Raw genomic sequence first — 19,046 nt, 5'->3', positions numbered from 1 at the left:
AGAGTCCCTTGGACTGCAAGCAGGTCCAACCAGTCCATTCTGAAGGAGATCAGTCCTGGGATTTCTTTGGAAGGAATGATGAAGCTAAAGCTGAAACTCCAGTACTTTGGCCACCTCATGCGAAGAGTTGACTCATTGGAAAAGACCCTGATGCTGGGAGGGATTGGGGGCAGGAGGAGAAGGGGTCGACAGAGGATGAGATGGCTGAATGGCATCACCGACTCGATGGACATAAGTTTGAGTGAACTCCAGGAGTTGGTGATGGACAGGGAGGCCTGGCATGCTGCAATTCATGGGGTTGCAAAGAGTCGGACACGACTGAGTGACTGAATTGAACTGAAACTCTTAATTAGTGGAGATAACTTTACCAGGAATGAACTTTCTCATCATTCTGTTTCCTTTCAATTTAGAGTACCCCAGGCCCGTATGTAAATAAACGTTAGTGATAAAATAAAAGTTACCCTTTCTTGTTTTACAGCCAGTTTTCTTTTCAGTTTTCTGACTTAGAAATTCCTTAACTCCTTTTGCTTATAATGGCTTTGCTGTCCAAGACTCAGTCACTCCATCCAGAGGGCACTGAGGGAAAGTTGCTTAGTACTTTTGAGCCACTTCTGCTTTAAAGACAACTGGGCTGGCACTTGGATCCTACTTGGTTCTGGTTCTGGTGCTGGGCAAGGGCTGGCGGCTATGGCTGCCTCTAAGCAGCTTCAAGAAGGAAGGAAGTGGGTGGAGAGGGAGGTATGGGGATCTGTGCCAAGTGCAAGAGGCCCCCCTCTCCCGGCATGCCCCCGGTGCTGAGACTCAGTGCCCCCAGCTGCTCCCCGCTGACACTCGGTGCCCCCGGTGCTGACACTTAGTGCCCTCGGCTGCTCCCTGCTGAGACTTAGTACCCCCGGTACTGAGACTCAGTGCCCCAAGTGCTGAGACTCAGTGCCCCCAGCTGCTCCCCACTGACACTCAGTGCCCCCGGTGCTGAGACTCAGTGCCCTCAGCTGCTCCCTGCTGACACTCAGTGCCCACTGGTGCTGAGACTCAGTTCCCCCCGGTGCTGAGACTCAGTGCCCCCGGCTGCTCCCTGCTGAGATTCAGTGCCTCTGGTGCTGACACTCAGTGCCCTTAGCTGCTCCCTGCTGAGACTCAGTGCCCCTGGTGCTGAGACTCAGTGCACTCCCCTCCCTGTGCTGAGACTCAGTGCCCCCAGCTGTTCCCTGGTGCTGGCACTCAGTGCCCCCGGCTGCTCCCTGCTGACACTCAGTACCCCCCCGGTGCTGAGACTCTGTGCCCCCAGCAGCTCCCTGGTGAGAGGCATCACACGTGTGGCGGAGACAGCATCAGTCCCATTCCCGCAGGGCGGGGCATTGCTGCTGGCCCCGCCCCCTCTTCCTTGGTGCCAGGATGTTTGTGTTGTGCTCACATCAAAAAGGGGCTTATTCATTCTTGTCTTTGCTCTTATACTGTCTGACAAATTTTGGTCCCACTGTGTGTGTGTGTATGTATATGTATATGTTAAGTCCCTTTAGTCTGACTCTTTGTGACTCCATGGCCTGTAGCCTTCCGGGCTCCTCTCTGTCCATGGGATTCTCCAGGCAAAGGTACTGGAGTGAGTTACCATTCCCTCCTCCAGGGGATCTTCATGACTCTGGGATCGAACCCAGGTCTCCTGCATTGCAGGCAGACTCTTTACCACTAGTGCCACCTGGCAAACCCCATTTGTGTACAGACACACACTTATTCAGGAAGTTCAGGGTAGTCATTTCCTTCTTTTAAACCTTTGATAAGATTATGCTGTTAAAATTCTGTCCATCTCCCTCCCCTCCCCGCCTTCTGTTCACAGAGGTACACACACACACACACACACTCTGTTATGTAACTAACTTATCATTGGCCCCACAGCCACATGAACATGCCTTGCTGTGAGCCGGCCTGGAGGGACTGTAGTAGCACCTGTGGGCTGGAAGAAAAAGGGCCCCTTGGGCCACGGAGCTCAGGGGAGCCAGCCACGGTCTGCTTCTGGCAGGGTGGATGAGCGTGGAGTGGACGTCTGACCTGCTGCGCCCTCTGCAGCACTTCCCTTCCCAGTTGCTTCTGACCGGGCTTGGCTCTGACAGCCCCTGCCTGAGCGCCTTCCCTTCCTGAGTCTGCAGAGCTCCCCTCTGTCCAGTCTCCCACCTTCTGGTCCTCAGCCTCCTGTGTCAGCTGGTCTTCCTACACTGCATGTTCTGGCCCTGGAGGGTGAACGCCCCAAGAGCAGGGCCCACCCCACCCCCGGGGGCCCCGGGTAGCTGCTGATGGTCTGCACACACCCCCGACATCCCCCACCCATGTGTGAGATGCGCGGGGCAGCAGGACCCCCACGGCCTCACACGTGAGCCCGTGCTGAGTGCTGCACAGACCCTCCCAGAGGTGCTGCTTACTAATGCCTACCTGCCTTTCTGGGTTCGAGGTGAGAAGCCTTTGTTACAAAGTCCAGTACCCTTGAAGAACCCTTTGGAGGAAAAGACCTGTGTTCTCAAGGGTAACTTCTAATAACAGTTCCGTTGAATGGTTGTATGAGGGAGGTAGGTTGTCTTGGAATTTATTTTATTAAAATATAGTTGATTTCACAATGTAGTCTTAGTTTTTGGTATAGAGTGGAGTGATTCAGTTGTGTGTTTATATACATAGTATGTGTGTATGTGTGTATATATATTTTCTTTTTCATCTTTTACAGTATAGGTTATTACATGATACTGAATAGTTTCCTGCACTGTACAGTAGGTACTTTGTTGTGTATTTTTTATATAATACTTTGTATCTACCAATCTCAAACTCCTAATTTATGCCACCCCCACCCTTGCCGCACTTTCCCCTTTATACCCATAGGTTTGTTTTCTGGGAGGCTGTTTCTGTTTTGTAAATGAGCTCATTTGTATCATACCTTAGATTTCACATGTAAGTGATATCATATGATATTTGTCTTTCTCTGACTTTACTTAGTATGATAGTCTCTAGTTTTGGCAGTTGAGTCATATTCCATTGTGTGTATGTGTGTGCCTATGACATCTTCTTTATCCACTCATCTGTTCATAGACATTTGGGTTGCTTACATGTCTTGGCTATTGTAAACAGTGCTGCCATGAACTTGAGGCACATGTATCATTTTCAATTAGAGTTTTCTTTGGATATATGGCAAGGAGCGGGATTGCTGATTCATTTGGTGGTTCTACTTTTAGTTTTCTGAGGAACCCCCATGTTATTCTCCACAGCGGCTGCACCGGTTTACATTCCCACTAATGGTTATAGGACGATTCCCTTTTCTCTGCATCATCTCCAGCATTTATCTAACTGGTATGAGGTGATCAGTTCAGTTCAGTTGCTCAGTTGCGTCCGACTCTTTGCGACCCCACGGACTGCAGCACGCCAGGCCTCCCTGTCCATCAGCAACTCCCGAAGCTTGCTCAAACTCACATCCATCGAGTCAGTGATGCCATCCAACCATCTCATCCTCGGCCATCCCCTTCTCCCACCTTCAGTCTTTCCCAGCATCAGGGTCTTTTCCAGTGAGTCAGTTCTTCACATCAGGTGGCCAGAGTATTGGAGCTTCAGCTTCAGCATCAGTCCTTCCAATGATTTCTAAACTGGTGCTGCTTTTTACTTATTATGTTTAAATATTGTCTGAAGCCACTTACTATTAAGTGATTCATCTTTCTGTCCTCATTTGTGTGATGTGAGAAATGATGTTCATTTATTCAGGAAGTACTGATGGGGCAATGGCTTATGAATAAAACTAGGTTTTCCCTCAAAGGGTTTAAAGTTGTGAAGAATGTGTGCATTTGTGGAGAGAATCAAAGGTAGAGAAGCATGATGTCTCGTAGTAGATGGTCAGATGCTCAAACTATTTCTTCTCTTTCTATAAGGCTTTTTAGTTTGGATTACTGTCTTAAAGGACAAAAGATTATATCCATTGTGATAGTTAATCAATCACTTGCATTTTTATTTTCACCTACCTCTCTCCACAAAGGATCTGAAATTTAAAGTATTTTATATATTTATCTAAATGGTTTGTTTTGTCTAGAGCAGTGAGTGGATGGATGAACAAAGGAAGGGATGAAAGAATTGATCATAAATAACAATACAGAGAAAAAAGATTTACTGTTTTCCCCTAGAATCTGTCTTAATTAACATAAATATTTTGAGGACTTCTTTCCCTAGTGGGTGGCCTGTATTTTTTGTTTGTTTGTTTTAAGTAATAAGCTCCATTTTTTGTAGTTTTAGTTTCAAAGCAAAATGTACCAAGTTCCATATACCCCAGCCCTCCCACCCCACCGCACAAAGCCACCCCTATTATCAGCATCCCTCACAAAGTGGTACATTTATTATAATCTATGAACCTGCATCGTAATTATCCAGAGTCCATAGTCCACCTTAGGTTCCGTCTTGGTATTGAACACTCTGGGTTCTGACAAGTGCGTGATGCCACGTGGCCCCCGTTGTAGTACCATGCAGATTCGTTTCCCCACCCTGGAAATCCCCTGTGCCTCACCTGGTCATCCCTCTCCTACCCGCTAACAACACTGGTCTTTTTATTGCTCCTAGTTTTGCCTTTTCCAGAATGTGATACAGTTGATATTACAATAGTATGTAGCTTTTTCAGGTTGGCTTCGGTCACTTAATAATGTACAGTTACAGTTCTTCCATGTTTTTTCATGGCTTTATAACCATTTCTTTTTAGTTCTGAATAGTATTCCATTTTCTGGATGCATCACAGTTTATCCATTCACCTACTGAAGGACACTGGAGAAGAGAATAGCAACCCACTCCAGTATTCTTGGGCTTCCCTTGTGGCCCAGGTGGTAAAGAATCCACCTGCCATGTGGGAGACCTGGGTTTGGTCCCTGGGTTGGGAAGATCCCCTGGAGAAAGAAAAGACTACCCACTCCGGTATTCTGGCCTGAGAATTCCATGGACTGTATAGTCCATGGGGTCGCAAAGAGTCGGACACAGCGACTTTCCCTTTCACTTTCCAGTATTCTTGCCTGGAGAATTCTGTGGACAGAGGAGCCTGGAGGGCTACAGTCCATGGGGTCGCAAAGAGTCGGACACAACTGAGCACCTAACACACTCTGAAGGACATCTTGGCTGATTGCAGGATTTGGCAGTTATGATCATTCATGTGCAGGTTTTTTTGTGGATACAAGTTTTCAGTTCAGTTTGATAAATACCAAGAAGTGCAATTGCTAGATCATACAGTAAGAATACATTTAGTTTTATAAGAAATGGCCAAAATGTCTTCCAACAAAGTTTTTCTTATAATCTTTTGTGAAAGAAAACTTTAAGAATTCAAGAGTTTGTGTGATAGTTGTGTATTGAGAATCCCTTCTCAGACTTAACACAGTCTGAGTCTTAACACAGACTTAAACTCTGTTTTAACCCCACAGAGTTCATTAAACCTGAGCATCCCAAGCCCACTCTGGATCCACTAATTCAAGTGCATATTCCTCAGTGCTGTGTACTTGGCTAAAATACTGACTTTAATGTGTGAAACAGATCTGTACACCATTGGTTCTAAAGTGGTTGCTGTGCTTTATGAGACATTCAGGGTCTCATAAATGCAGGGTAATTGATCTGTGCTTTCCCCACTGCCCCCTCCCCCAGTTTGCTTGCTGCCTTCACCTGATGGCCTTATCTCATGACTGCAGCTCTCGTCATTCATAGTCCTTCATAATTTAAAGGCCACTTGAATCTTTAGGGAGTGGGCGTTGGTGAGATACTGCTTGATAACGTGGAAAGTTAAATGGTACAGGGACTTACCTGGCAGTCCAGTGGTTAATAAGACTTTGCCTTCCAACACAGCAGGTGCAGGTTCGATCCCTCTTCAGAGAGCTAAGACTCCAGGTATCTTGTGTCCAAAAGTGATACTGTAACAAATTCAGCTTTAAAATAAATAAAACATTTTAAAATAAAATACTAATGGTACAAAATATCTTTAGACAGAATGAGATTCCATAACAAATCAGAAATAGACTTTTAAAAAATCTTAGAAGGAGATGAACTTATAGGCCATATTTGACCCACAGACTTATTTTGGCCTGGTTTCTTTTTCTATTTTGAAATGGTTGCTGAGATTTAAAAGGTAGAAGATTCTACCCAAAACAGTCAGATTTCTAGTTTCTCTTTAAAAGCTGGCCTCACAGGGCTATATTCCTATATATCCTGCTCTCCTGACTCCCTTTTGCTTAGTTTTATTTCTGTTCTGCTTTGTTTTTTGGTGATCTAGACCACAGCTTAACTCAGTTTGTCACAAAGACTTTTGGTCAAGTGTGAGAGCTAGTGTGTCGCTTGTTGACTGGACCTACTTGCCAGTTCTGTGAGTGATGGATCAGCAGAGGCCAGTGGGGGCTGGACACAAGTACTTGCTGTGAGCCGAGTTTCAGAGGGAGCACCTCACTGGTGTCCTGTGTCAGGCTATTCAGTGCTGGGCTCTGTTGCATATCAGAGAGAGCGAGAGTGTGTGTGTGTGTGTGTGTGTGTGTGTGTGTGTGTACACATGCTCACGCATCCTTTTGTTCGGTAGGTAGAATAGGGAAAAGGAGTCCAAAGTGGCGGTGGCTACAAGACAAGGAAGGTCAAAGGAAGGTCCGAGGACCAGAGTGAAGACTTCAGGCAGAACAAACAGCACTCCTGGCTAAGCCCAATTTGCATAGGGCAGGCCCAGATGGAGGAAAAAACATAAAAGAAGGAGCCAAAGCGCTTTCTCACGGATTCTCTCTGCTGCGTGCGTGCACGCGCGCATGCTCTCTCTCTCTCTCCTGCTATCTTCTAAATAAAATAGAGCTGTAATACTGATTTGCTTAAGAGCTGTAGCACGGTTTGTCCAAGACCCAAGAGCTGTGACACGCCGAGGGCTTTAATGTCCCTTGCTCCAAATCTTTGTTGTCACGAGACAAAGAACCGAGGAACATAGACTCGCGTGACACTTTGTATGTGGCCGGGTGTGTTTGTGTGTGCATGTGCTTGCATATCCTTTCTTTATACATGGCCTTGTGAATTTTCCCTGCATGGTACAATGCCTTTAATGTAAATGTTCAGTCAAGTATTTGGTGCTGTATTTGCATAAGACTTTGGTCATTTAAAGATAGTTCTGCATATACTTTTATTGTCTGATGTAGAAGTCCTAAATTACTACCAACAGTTTTCCTTTACTTTGCCAAGATTAATTCTCAATTATTTTGAAATGTGTCAGGCTTTTTTAAAAGGTTGTTTTTAGATTTCAAAATTTAACACTAACCATTCAAGACACGCATATAGTTCTTTTTTTTTTTTTTTTTTTTTTTTTTACCATTAAAGACCCAGCTTAATTCCCATGGAAAACTTACTTTCTTGAATAGAGTCTTTAAAACACTAAGCACCTAATCCTTGAACTTAATTGGATGAAAATTGGCAAAGCCTACACAAAACTAATTAGAAGAGACCTAATAGGGACATGTAGAGTAACCATATGTGTTGAGAGCTGGGAACAGGCCCAGTTTGTACCAGTGATCTTGACCTGATAATCAACAGATTTCCTCTTTCATCTCAGAAGATCCTGCTTCAGGCAATAAACTTTCTGGAAACCCTACCTGCAGGTTTATGACATTGTTAATTTAAGTATTTAAAACTTGTGAATATAGTTATTTTGAAACTACCACTAGTTATGGTCTCCTGACATTTACACAATCCATATTTTCTTTAAATCAGTTCTCAGGACAAAAGGGTAAGAAAAATTCTGTGCAGTGAATTAAAACACTGCATAAATCACAGTTAGAAATAGCTGTCCATCTGGAGCAGTGATAATCTGTTGATATGGCTGAAATATGTACTTAATGATGACATTAATGTAAACAGTTAATGGGAAGAGTCTTGACTTAATGAGAATGTTGATGTTCATTGCAGAGGACAAGAAGGACATTTGCTAATGAAGACCATTGAAGTATTTGTTAACTAAAGATTAGACATGGGTAGTTGATAGTTATTCCCAGCTGGTTAGAAGTTCTGGGAATAGAGTGACCTTGCTATTTATTAACCCCTTTCAGATTTACAATAGAATGACTCAGAGTCTTGAAACATCTCCCAGAAAAGAGAGAGATTTTCTGGAATCCAAGATTATGGGGCTGCTTTTTAGATCAAAGATTAAGGGCTATTTTATGGACACTGGAAATTAACTTCAAACCTTCAGTGGTACTCCATCTTGAAAAGCCTTTAGAGTGTTTTCAACAAGGTATTCCTTGTGATTATTAGATAAGCTATATGCATTGATTTGTGTTTTCTTCTGCAGTGCTTTTCAACTTTGCTTTTTATAATATTTTTCCAAAGAATGTGCCAAGTAATAGATCATTGAAATACTTGTTAATAATAAATCCTTGCTCTAAATTTGGTACTCTGCAAAATACATATTCTTTATTACCAAAAGCTTGGATATTTGTTACCTCTAGTGTTACTAAAATGAACTATTATGAGTCTCATGTTCTTAACTCTTTTCATTTATAGCATAATTGGAGGTTTGTTTTTATGAGATGGAAACAGTTCCTTGGGATGTGTTTACCCTTTAATACAGTTTGATATGGTAAAGGTAGAATCCTGTAACATCCTGATGTTACACCTTCAACCATATCAGGATGGATGGGTTGAAGAACATCAGGGCATGACTATGGGACTGGTTCTACAGTTAGCACGTAAGAGCTTAGAATTCTTCACTTTGAAGGAACCTCTATACAATCATTTTATAAATGAGAAAACTTGAGGCCCAAGAAATTCAAATGACTTGTCTGAGGTCTTATAACTTATTGGTAGCATAAAAGCAGTAAGTGTCAGTATGTAGTCTTATTTTTTTAACCTTTATACTTTAAGTCATTATATTCTAAATTTTCTTTAAGAGAAATGATAGTTTTATTTCTATTATTAGAAAATTGCCAAGTTTTCTTAATGATATGGTTATTCCTCTAAGAGACTGAAAACTTCGTTCCTGTTGAATCCAGAAAATTCCCTGGAGTTCAGAAATTAAATCTTACCTGCATTTCACCTGCTTAATGGGGAACGTTGTAGTAAGCAGTGGAATTAGCTATCTCATGTATGAGGGAAAGACGGACAACGGATAGTGATATAGATGGTCAGCTTAATGATGCAGTTATTTCTCATTCAAGTGCCTAAGAGCAAAATGGTTTAATTTCATCCCACCCACAACATGCCTTCTTAAATGCAAGCGGACACCTTCAAAGAAAAGTAAAAGGTAGGAAAAACCTGAATAACAGCAGAGAACTAGTCAAGGTAAAAACAAAGATAGCTTGAGGAGAGCTTTGCCAGAGATTCCAAAATCAAATGCAGCCTGAACTACTACAATGGCAGAAATGAGACCTCCAAGTGCTGAGGTGGGCTCGGGTGAGCCGTGACAGGGCGACGAGGGGTGGAGTGCTGAGGGGTAAATGCGGGGGCCCCTGACCCCCCGCCAGGGCCACCCTGCAGGCCTGGGCAGGTGGGGTGGGAGGGCCGTGTCTAAGCACAGGCTGCTTCTCCAGGACCTCCCTCCAGCCCCCGCCTCCTTTTCAGGTTCAAGTCACAGAGTATTCTCGAGCCTTCTTCCCTAACCTGGCCTTCATATCTCACTGACATCTTTACTTGGAATTATGCTTTATTTTTCTGTTCTTAATTTGGAAGTTCATTGTTGTATGTATTTCTCTCTTCAAAAGTTTCCCTGAAATCTGAATTTTCCCTCCTCTCCCATTGTGCCACATTGAGGGTGAGAAGAAAATGATTTCTTGCCTCTGCACGGTATAAGGCTTTGTATAGAAGCTGAGGGAGATTGCTAGATGTGCTAAATGACCACGAGGTGCCAAGGGCAGCTGATTCAGGCAGGGTCTGAATATTGCCATTAACACCCTTCTGCGGAGGTGCCCATGCTCACCTGTTACACTGTGTCCACTTCTCTGTAAAGTACTTGTACCTGCATTTGTCCTTTTAGAAACGGAGCTATTTCACTGGCATTTATTTAGACTTTTCTTAGGATCCTAGCAGGTACGTTACTCCATCCTGTGTGCCAAGTGAGTGGCTTCTATGTCTAAAACATTTGTCTTGTAGCAGTGTTCGTGGACTAGGTCAGTCGCTTGGAGTGAATTGAGGAGGGGAGGCACTAGCTAGTCTAGGTATAGACTTGACCTTCTTTGTTACAAAATAAGTGCTTCCTCCACTAAACACACACACGCACTCACAAATGTGCATACACAGTTCTGTCTTGCAACAGATTTCCTCTCAGTAAAAGAAAAGAATATAATACAACATTTCTTTCAGCCAAACTTTAGCCAGAAGATGCTTACAGCAGCTTTACTACAGCTTGAAATTCTCAGTCTGCAACAGTTCCAGGGGATCAGAAGCCTGCTGGTCAGTCATTTTCTCTTCTCTGTATTTATTCCTTCAGCACGCTGAAACTCTGTGTTTCAGGTAAAGCTGGTCTCTACTTCAGTCACTATGAAAGTAATGGCCGTGGACCACGTCTGAAACGTTCTGAGAAATGTTTCCCTGAAAGTGTTTGGAAACATGATGTCATATTGAGTCTGTAAGAATTATCAGTCACGTGTGAAGACCTGCTTTCACAGAGGACTCCTGATGGGCCTTGCTCTCCTCATGCAGGGTTTTGATAGCCAAGAATAAAACTCACAGTAGTATACTGGTGTCTGGGGAGTGAAAACCAAATGACAGCTATATCCTTGGGTGGTATGTATTCTCTTTCAAGACACGCTGCTGATTTTTACGTTTTAGAGTGTATCCTGGTCAGTGGAGCACAGCTATATTGTATTGTGTCTATCTGCATCAGCTGTGGTCGTTCAGTTTCTTGATACTTGCTATGCTTCAGGACCACTGTTAATCATTAATTCAAGTTGAATATCTTGCAGTGTGTCAAGCACCGAGCTGGACTCTGGAGATGCAAGCAGTGAGCTATCTGTGCCGTTCTCCGTGTGCACTGGTACCCTCAGCCTGCTGCAGAGCTCTTTGTCTAGTCTGTTCCAGCTGCCAGCACAAAAATACTGTAGACTGGGTGGCTTAAACAGCAGCAGTTTTCACAGTTCTGGAGGCTGGAAGTCCAGGATCCAAGTGTCAGCATTGTGGGTTCGGTAGGACTGTCTAGGGGGTTTGCACACAGCCACCTTCCTGCTGTTTCCTCTCCTGGTACTCCGTCCCCTTGTGAGTGAGGTCCCCTGTCTCACTGGAGGCCCTACTCTCACGGCCTGTCTAAGCTCAGGCACCTTCCAGAGGCCTCCCTCCTGACTCACGAATCTGGGGGGACACAAACCTGCAGTCCACAGTACTGTTCTGGGTGGGCTTCCTGGCACTGTCGTCTGGGCTCTCTTTTCTTTCTTCTGCGTTTTCCCCTTGCTTCCTGGATCCTGTGTCATCTTTCCAGACTTATCCCCGTATTCTGGATGGGCACTTCCTCTAGTAGCTTCCTGGGAAAGAATGGATGGAGGGTAAAACTGGGGTTGTTGAATACCTGAAACTGTTTCTTCCCTCTTACTTGATGGATAGTTTGGTTGGGAAGACACTTCTATATGAAGAAATAATTTTCCCTCTTCCCACTTTTGAAGGTGGTATTCTTTAGTTTTGTATATGTTTAGTGCCACTCCAGTTTCTGAATTATTTATATGCAGCCTTTTTTCTCCTCTACTAGTTTAACCTGTAGCGTTCCCAGTCTGTACTCTGTTTTGGGCACTTAGGATTCAATCCAGGCATCTGAACACTTTCATTTTAGACCTGTTTTTTGGTATTTTCTTCCCCACGTGCTTTCTCTTTCTAGAATGAATATGTTTCTCTCCTGTGTTCTGTTTTTGTTTTTCTATTTTCTGGTGTATTCTTCAGTTTTATCTTTGAACTCTATTCTTTTTGTTTTACTATTTTATTTTAATTGCAAGAGCTTACTTGTTTTCTGGTTGTTCTTTTTTATAGTATTCCATTTTTGTTGCACAGAGACAGTAGCTTCTCTTTGAATACCTGGTAGTTTTTGCTTTGGTTGTAGAGTTTTTCTTCTAGTCATTTCACTGTTTGCATTTTCACCAAGCTTTTTGTTTCTTTGTTTTGTCTCCATCTTTCCCATTGGAACCCTCTTTCAGTTGCCTGATGGTCTTTGCTGTTGATTATCACTTGAGACTGAAGCATTGAAAAACTAAGTGGAATCTCTGTAGGCAAGATTTTTTTTAAAACTAGTATCTTTGCGGTCTCCCTGGTAGTTCAGACAGTAAAGAATCTGCCTGCAATGTGGGAGACCTGGGTTCGATCCCTGGGTTGGAAAGATCCCCTGCAGAAGGAAACAGATACCCACTCCAGTATTCTTGCCTAGAGAATTCCATGGACAGAGGACCCTGGCAGGCTACAGTCCATGGGGTGCCAAAGAATTGGACACGACTGAGCAACTTTCACTTCACTTCCCGCTGTTGTCAGCTTTGAACTCACCTCTACGCAGGTGTTCACATTTCATTTTTGGAGAGATTGAACTTAAGGCTTATATGCTTATCAATGAAGTAACCCCAGAGGAATAAAGAAAGAACCTATAGACAGGGACATTCAGGAATAACTACTATAAATGATTTCTGCATTAAGAAATCGCAGAGAAGCCGCCAGTATTTGCTACTCACAGTGCTAGTTTAGTTGCAACAATTGACAGGCAACCCTACATGAATTCTGGCAAAAGACCCATCGTCTAAATGGCAGAGTGACTGGGAGCGTGTTTCTAAAGATGTTGGGCATCTCCTACCAATGGCCTCCCTCTGCTCCTGAGATGTTCTGTGGGAGGAGCCGTGGGGCTCGCCCTGCTCCCTATTCCCAGTTCCTCCACTCTCCATGCTTCATATTCCCAGCAACTCCACTCTCCCTGCTTCATATTCCCAGCTCCTCCACTCTCCCTGTGTTCAGCCCTGGAGCTCCCCCACCCACTAGCTTTTGCAACACCAGTATCTTTTCCCAGGGTTCTCAGGATTAAATAAATTGGCTTATTCTTCAGAGCAGTCTGTTTGGTTTCAACTTCCTTCATGCTCCATTTTCTAAGAATTTGGGGACATTTCCTGTCTACTGTGTCTGTGTCTGTGACCCCATTCTCTTGGTCCTTACGAGTTTATTCCTTTTGCATATCTTTATTCTCTTTTAAGAGCATTTGGGAAGGAGACTCATGTGGGTTCTACCACTCATATTTTAGCCTTAAGCCTCTGATTTATATTTTAAGAAGACTGGTTTTGGTACTGTGCAGAAATTGAGGAAAGAACAGAATTCTGCAGGGACACCCATTGGGAGACAGAGACATCAGCCAGCAGGCAGGGAGCAGAGCAAAGTTGAGACGCCTGTGCAGACGGAATTGGCAGCGCAGGGCGAGGAAGGAGCCTGCCTGCTTCAGAGCATCTTCAGAGTTGGAAAGCAGTGTTTACGGCCAGGCTGATGGCTCGCTGTGTCTGTATTCTTGAAGATGTAAAAGGGACCTTTCCAAAACAGTCGTGGTTCTTCGCGCTCATTTTTAAAACTTTGAAAGTTATAAGCAGACAAAATGGAAATAATTTGTAATTATAACAAATATTTAAACTCTCTGCCAAAATCGTTAGGAAACCTTCCATCATATGGCTTACAGTGGTGATTGTACTTTTCCCTGACCTCAGAGCATTGGGTTTTGCCGAGTTCTTTGCTCTGATGAGGATGTTGCTGACCTTTAAATGACTCTTCTCACACAGTGGAGTCTTCAGGAGGAGGAAGCGGGATAAGGTGGCTTGCCTAGCTAATTTGATGGATGTTGTAAAGGCTGACTTTGTTAAAACTGGAAGAATGACCTCAAGTTGTTGGGGCATATAGGGGTTAGGGTCAGAAGAAGGAAACGACGGTATTGAAGGTATTTGTTTCATATCTTTAGCATCTGCAAAGGGTTTTCCCCAGTGTTTCTTCATGGTTTTGAATCCTCAGAGGACACTCACTTGTCACCTTGGAGCCAGGTACTTCTTCCCCAGAAATCAGCCCAGCTAGAAAATGAATGGTGAAAATACTTTCAATAGGAATTCCATTGAAGTTTTTTTGTTGTGACCTGTCTAAAGAGTGAACTTAAAAGAAAGGTAAATTCTTATGGTCCTTATGATCATCATCCAAACCTTGTCACTTTTCTTATTTATCATTCTGTGGCCTGTCCCGTCCAGGGCTGGAGGAGTTCAAGCATCAGTTACTGAAAGCCCTCTCAGCAAATCAGATCATTTACTAAGTTGGGTGTTTTAAGGAGTTAAGTGCTGTTTGTGCTAAGAGGAACAGTGAGTGGGCACTTGCACACAGGTGGGTGAGCACCCCGCGTGCCTGCTGCAGAGAGAAGGGTGGTGCTCTCTCCAACGGTAGAGACACTCTCTCTGCTTCCTTTTCTTTTCTTTCTTTTTTTTTTTTTTTTTTTTTTTTTTGCTTGACTACCTGTTCCACTTAACTGTAACATTTGGAAATTATTTCAGTGGATAATTCCATGTACACACTTGCCTTGTATGTTGATTATAGATGATTTGGAGAGCGAAGTTGGAAATGATGAGTTCCAGGCTGGCTTGCTCTTCCAAGGACAGGACGTAGGTGGTCAGCGTTCAGCAGACTCGCGGCTCCAGGGGATTGAGCCAGTGGATGTGCGCACAGCCCCTACTCAGCACCGGTAGCATTACATGTGTGCCTTTTTATTTTTCCACTTAAGCCATTCTTTGAAAGCATTTCTCTTCTTTTTGCTCTTACTGGCTTCATTTATTGGTAGCCTATGGTAATTGTATAGAAAAAGAAAATGCAGTGTAAAAATATTAATCTGTATTTTTCTATTATTACAACTTTAGTGGCTCAAGGAAAAAAAAAATTCAAAAATATGACTGTCCAGAGGCAAATAAACTACTTGATCCAAATCCATGTACCCTTATCAAGAGTCAGTTTTTAGTAACATGTTCAGAAAGGCAAAGTTGAGCCACAAATAAAACAAAGACTAGGTTATCAGATACCAGCTGCAAACCTTATTTTTACTAAAACATTTTTTGCAAATTTTTTAATTCTTCGTTCTTGTAGAGGTCATCATTCTGTTGCGTGAATGTACTGGATAATTAAGTATATTCCCTATCTAGCTTGAGGCAACAGACCCTGTTTTGGCTGAAGGACCTCAAACTTTTGTTTGCCCAACCAGTGTCCTAAGACAGAGAGAGCGGATGGGGTAATGAGCCCCCTTGCCTTGCCTGCCCTTCTGCTCTGCCCTGGTGCTTGATAGCTGGTGGCTAGCGAGCAGGCCCTCTCCTGCCTGCCTAGGAACACACAGATGGTGAAGGGACTCTCAGAGTGTGGTCCTGGCGACCTTGCTGACCCTTGATTTTACCTACAGCGTGCCCTGCCAAGTGGCAGGCCTCTTTCTGCATGTGGTTGGATGGTTTTCTTTCTGCTCAGCTCCCTGGAAGCAGCATTTGTCTGTGTTCGGCTCATTCTCCTGGAGTTCTGCTTTTCACCCCACTGATAATGGTTTACTCCTGTTTAGATGGCAGCTCCTTGTGGGTGCCAGTCTTCAGGAAGGGGACCTTGGCTCTCCAGTCCCCTTCCCAGGTTTGTTGGGGGCTAAAGGTGGCATTCTCTTCCAGGTATGCTGAGTTGGTGCACTGTGAGCTCAAGATTATACTTTTACTTTATGGGAAAACTTTTTTTCATAGTTCTATTTGCCTACAGAATTGTATTGACCAACTTGGTTATTGATGTAGTCTTGTTTCTGTAAGTAGTTTACAGTTACTCTACTATCACTGGACTGCTGTATTTCGAGCTTTACCTAGAATCTTAGGTATGCTCTGACTCATTTAGAAAGATTTATAATACAGAGTATGCAGATATATAAGGAAGTACAAGAGGGGGGACACTCACCCACATATTACTAATAGAAATCTTACTTATTTCTTCACAGATGCAGCAGCTTTTTTATGAGAACTATGAACAGAACAAGAAGGGGTACATTAGGGATCTCCATAACAGTAAAATTCACCGCGCCATCACTCTGCACCCGAACAAAAACCCGCCCTACCAGTACAGGCTTCACAGCTACATGCTCAGCCGCAAGATCGCTGAGCTTCGCCACCGCACCATCCAGCTGCACCGCGAGATTGTCCTGATGAGCAAATACAGCAACACCGAGGTTCATAAAGAAGACCTCCAGCTGGGAATCCCTCCTTCCTTCATGAGGTTCCAGCCTCGCCAACGAGAAGAGATTCTGGAATGGGAATTTCTGACTGGGAAATACTTGTATTCAGCCGCTGACAGCCAGCCCCCTCGAAGAGGGATGGACTCCGCGCAGCGCGAGGCCTTGGATGACATTGTCATGCAGGTCATGGAGATGATCAATGCCAACGCCAAGACCAGAGGGCGCATAATTGATTTTAAGGAGATACAGTACGGCTATCGCCGAGTGAACCCCATGTATGGGGCTGAGTACATTCTGGACTTGCTGCTTCTGTACAAAAAGCACAAAGGGAAGAAGATGACGGTCCCTGTGCGGAGGCACGCGTATTTACAGCAGACCTTCAGCAAGATCCAGTTTGTGGAGCACGAGGAGCTGGACGCAAAGGAATTGGCCAACAAAATCAATCAAGAATCCGGATCCTTGTCCTTTCTCTCAAATTCCCTGAAGAAGCTTGTTCCCTTTCAGCTTCCTGGGTCCAAGAATGAGCACAAAGAACCCAAAGAGAAAAAGATCAATATATTGATTCCTTTGTCTGGACGGTTTGACATGTTTGTGAGATTTATGGGGAACTTTGAGAAGACGTGCCTCATTCCTAATCAGAACGTCAAGCTCGTTGTTCTGCTCTTCAATTCTGACTCCAACCCCGACAAGGCCAAGCAAGTTGAACTCATGAGAGACTACCGCATTAAGTACCCTAAAGCCGACATGCAGATTTTGCCCGTGTCTGGAGAATTTTCAAGAGCTCTGGCCCTAGAAGTGGGATCGTCCCAGTTTAATAATGAATCTTTGCTCTTCTTTTGTGACGTTGACCTTGTATTTACTGCAGAATTTCTCCAGCGATGTCGAGCAAATACGGTTCTGGGCCAACAAATATATTTTCCAATCATCTTTAGCCAGTATGATCCAAAGATTGTTTATAGTGGGAAGGTTCCCAGTGACAACCATTTTGCCTTTACTCAAAAAACTGGCTTCTGGAGAAACTATGGGTTTGGCATCACTTGTATTTATAAGGGAGATCTCGTCCGAGTAGGCGGCTTTGATGTTTCTATCCAAGGCTGGGGGCTTGAGGATGTTGACCTTTTCAACAAGGTTGTCCAGGCAGGTTTGAAGACATTTAGGAGCCAAGAAGTAGGAGTAGTCCATGTCCACCATCCTGTCTTTTGTGATCCCAACCTTGATCCCAAACAGTACAAAATGTGCTTGGGGTCCAAAGCGTCAACATATGGGTCCACACATCAGTTGGCTGAAATGTGGCTAGAGAAAAATGACCCAAATTATAGTAAAAGCAGCAATAATAATGGCTCAGTGAGGACAGCCTAATGTCCAGCTTTGCTGGAAAGGACATTTTTAATTAATTTATTTTTCAAAAATTTTTTTGTACGATCAGTTTTTGAAGTCCATACAAGGGGATATATTTTACACATGGTTTTCTTACAAAGGACTCCTTGAGGATTGAGCTTTTTAAACAAAAATGTGATCATGTTTGCCTTTTGAACACATTTTCTTGCTAAACATTATGTAGCAGATGTGCTTAATTATGACTTGAAATGTACCTGAGGAGCAAAACTTTTTTTTAATATTTCTTTTTCAGACCTCTTTGCTGTAGTCCTATGGCAGAAAACATGAACGTTACTGCAAAGTGTTATTGTAACAAAACACTGTAACTCTGATAAATGTTTTGTTTTGACTGTTAACTTTGCACAGATTCTACCTTTTGTCTTTTTTACAACAGTTTTTTTTTAAGCCATTTCATGTTCCAGTTGTCAAATAAGGAAATGTGACAGTAGCTATGTCGTCATCCTCGAGCTTTCCAAAGGTGATTGTTTCCCCAAAACTTGTCTCATTTTTCAAAACAAGGGGAGCAGGAAAGCATAGTAAGATAGATGGCTGTTCTTATTGCAATTAGTGTGGCCTGACGGACCTGGCATTGGATTTCAAGAAGAGTCTGACACTTTCTCCTCTCCAGACCCTTCTTTTTAAAAGATAAAATATTAATATTTAGAACGGCAAAGAATTATTGCCATAAATGTAATGTATGCAAGGTTAAACAAAATAAACAAAACCTAACCCTAATTAAAGAATTGGGGGAAAATGTATCCGATTTTGTTCACTTCATCCTATCTGTGTTATGTTGACAGAGATGGGTGTCTCATTTTTTAATTACTGTTTTGTTCTATCCTTTGTATCTGAAATACCTTTAATTTATTTAATATCCGTTGTTTAGAGCTCTACCATTTCCCAAGTTCTGTTAGTTATTAGTATTTATGTGTATAAGGAGTGTTTAGTATATTTTATTTGCAGTAAACTGATCTCCAAAGATTTCTTTTTGGAAACTCTTCCCTATCCTCAATTTTTACATTCCTTACTGTTTTACTAAATATTGAGTGTTGTTTGATAAATCCTGGTGCTCATGTGTTTTTCGGACAAAAGTGAAATGAATCTGTCATTACACCAGAAAGTTTGTTTTAGACTCACAGAACAAATGTGCCTTAATAAATTTTTTTTTTCATTTAGATTTCAAACAGTAATAGTTTTGTCGTTTTAATATACATCATTGGAGGTCTGCTTATTTGTAAATAGCCTATTGCTCATTTGGAAAAATAAACCAGTGGACAATATTTTTCTATTGTACTTTGCAAAACCATTTTGTTCTCATTACTCCTGTTTTAGCTGAAGAATTTTATTACATTTGGAGAGTAAAAATCTTAAACACTGATTCATAAGGTTTTTCAAGTTATTTGAGGGAGTATCTATGTGCACTACAGTTGGAAATGAAATGAAACTTTCAAGTGCTTCTTTCCTCTTTTTTTTTTTTTTTTTTTTTTTGCTGGAATGAATGCGTCATCTTATGTTT

General features: G+C 42.9%; 1 protein-coding gene across 1 annotated transcript in view; it reads left to right on the top strand.

The window, feature by feature from the left end:
* Positions 1-18,810, top strand: part of CHSY1 (chondroitin sulfate synthase 1) — an 89,397-nt gene extending 70,587 nt beyond the window's left edge. The window contains exon 3 of the mRNA XM_025271636.3: positions 15,920-18,810. Coding sequence (XP_025127421.1) covers positions 15,920-17,512 — 1,593 coding nt within the window. The 3' untranslated portion in view covers positions 17,513-18,810. The remainder of the gene's footprint in view (positions 1-15,919) is intronic.
* Positions 18,811-19,046: the final 236 nt, after the last annotated feature.

The sequence above is a fragment of the Bubalus bubalis genome, chromosome 20 (genome assembly GCF_019923935.1).
Source record: "Bubalus bubalis isolate 160015118507 breed Murrah chromosome 20, NDDB_SH_1, whole genome shotgun sequence".
Taxonomy (NCBI): domain Eukaryota; kingdom Metazoa; phylum Chordata; class Mammalia; order Artiodactyla; family Bovidae; genus Bubalus; species Bubalus bubalis.
This window is presented reverse-complemented; position numbering and strand designations above follow the sequence as displayed.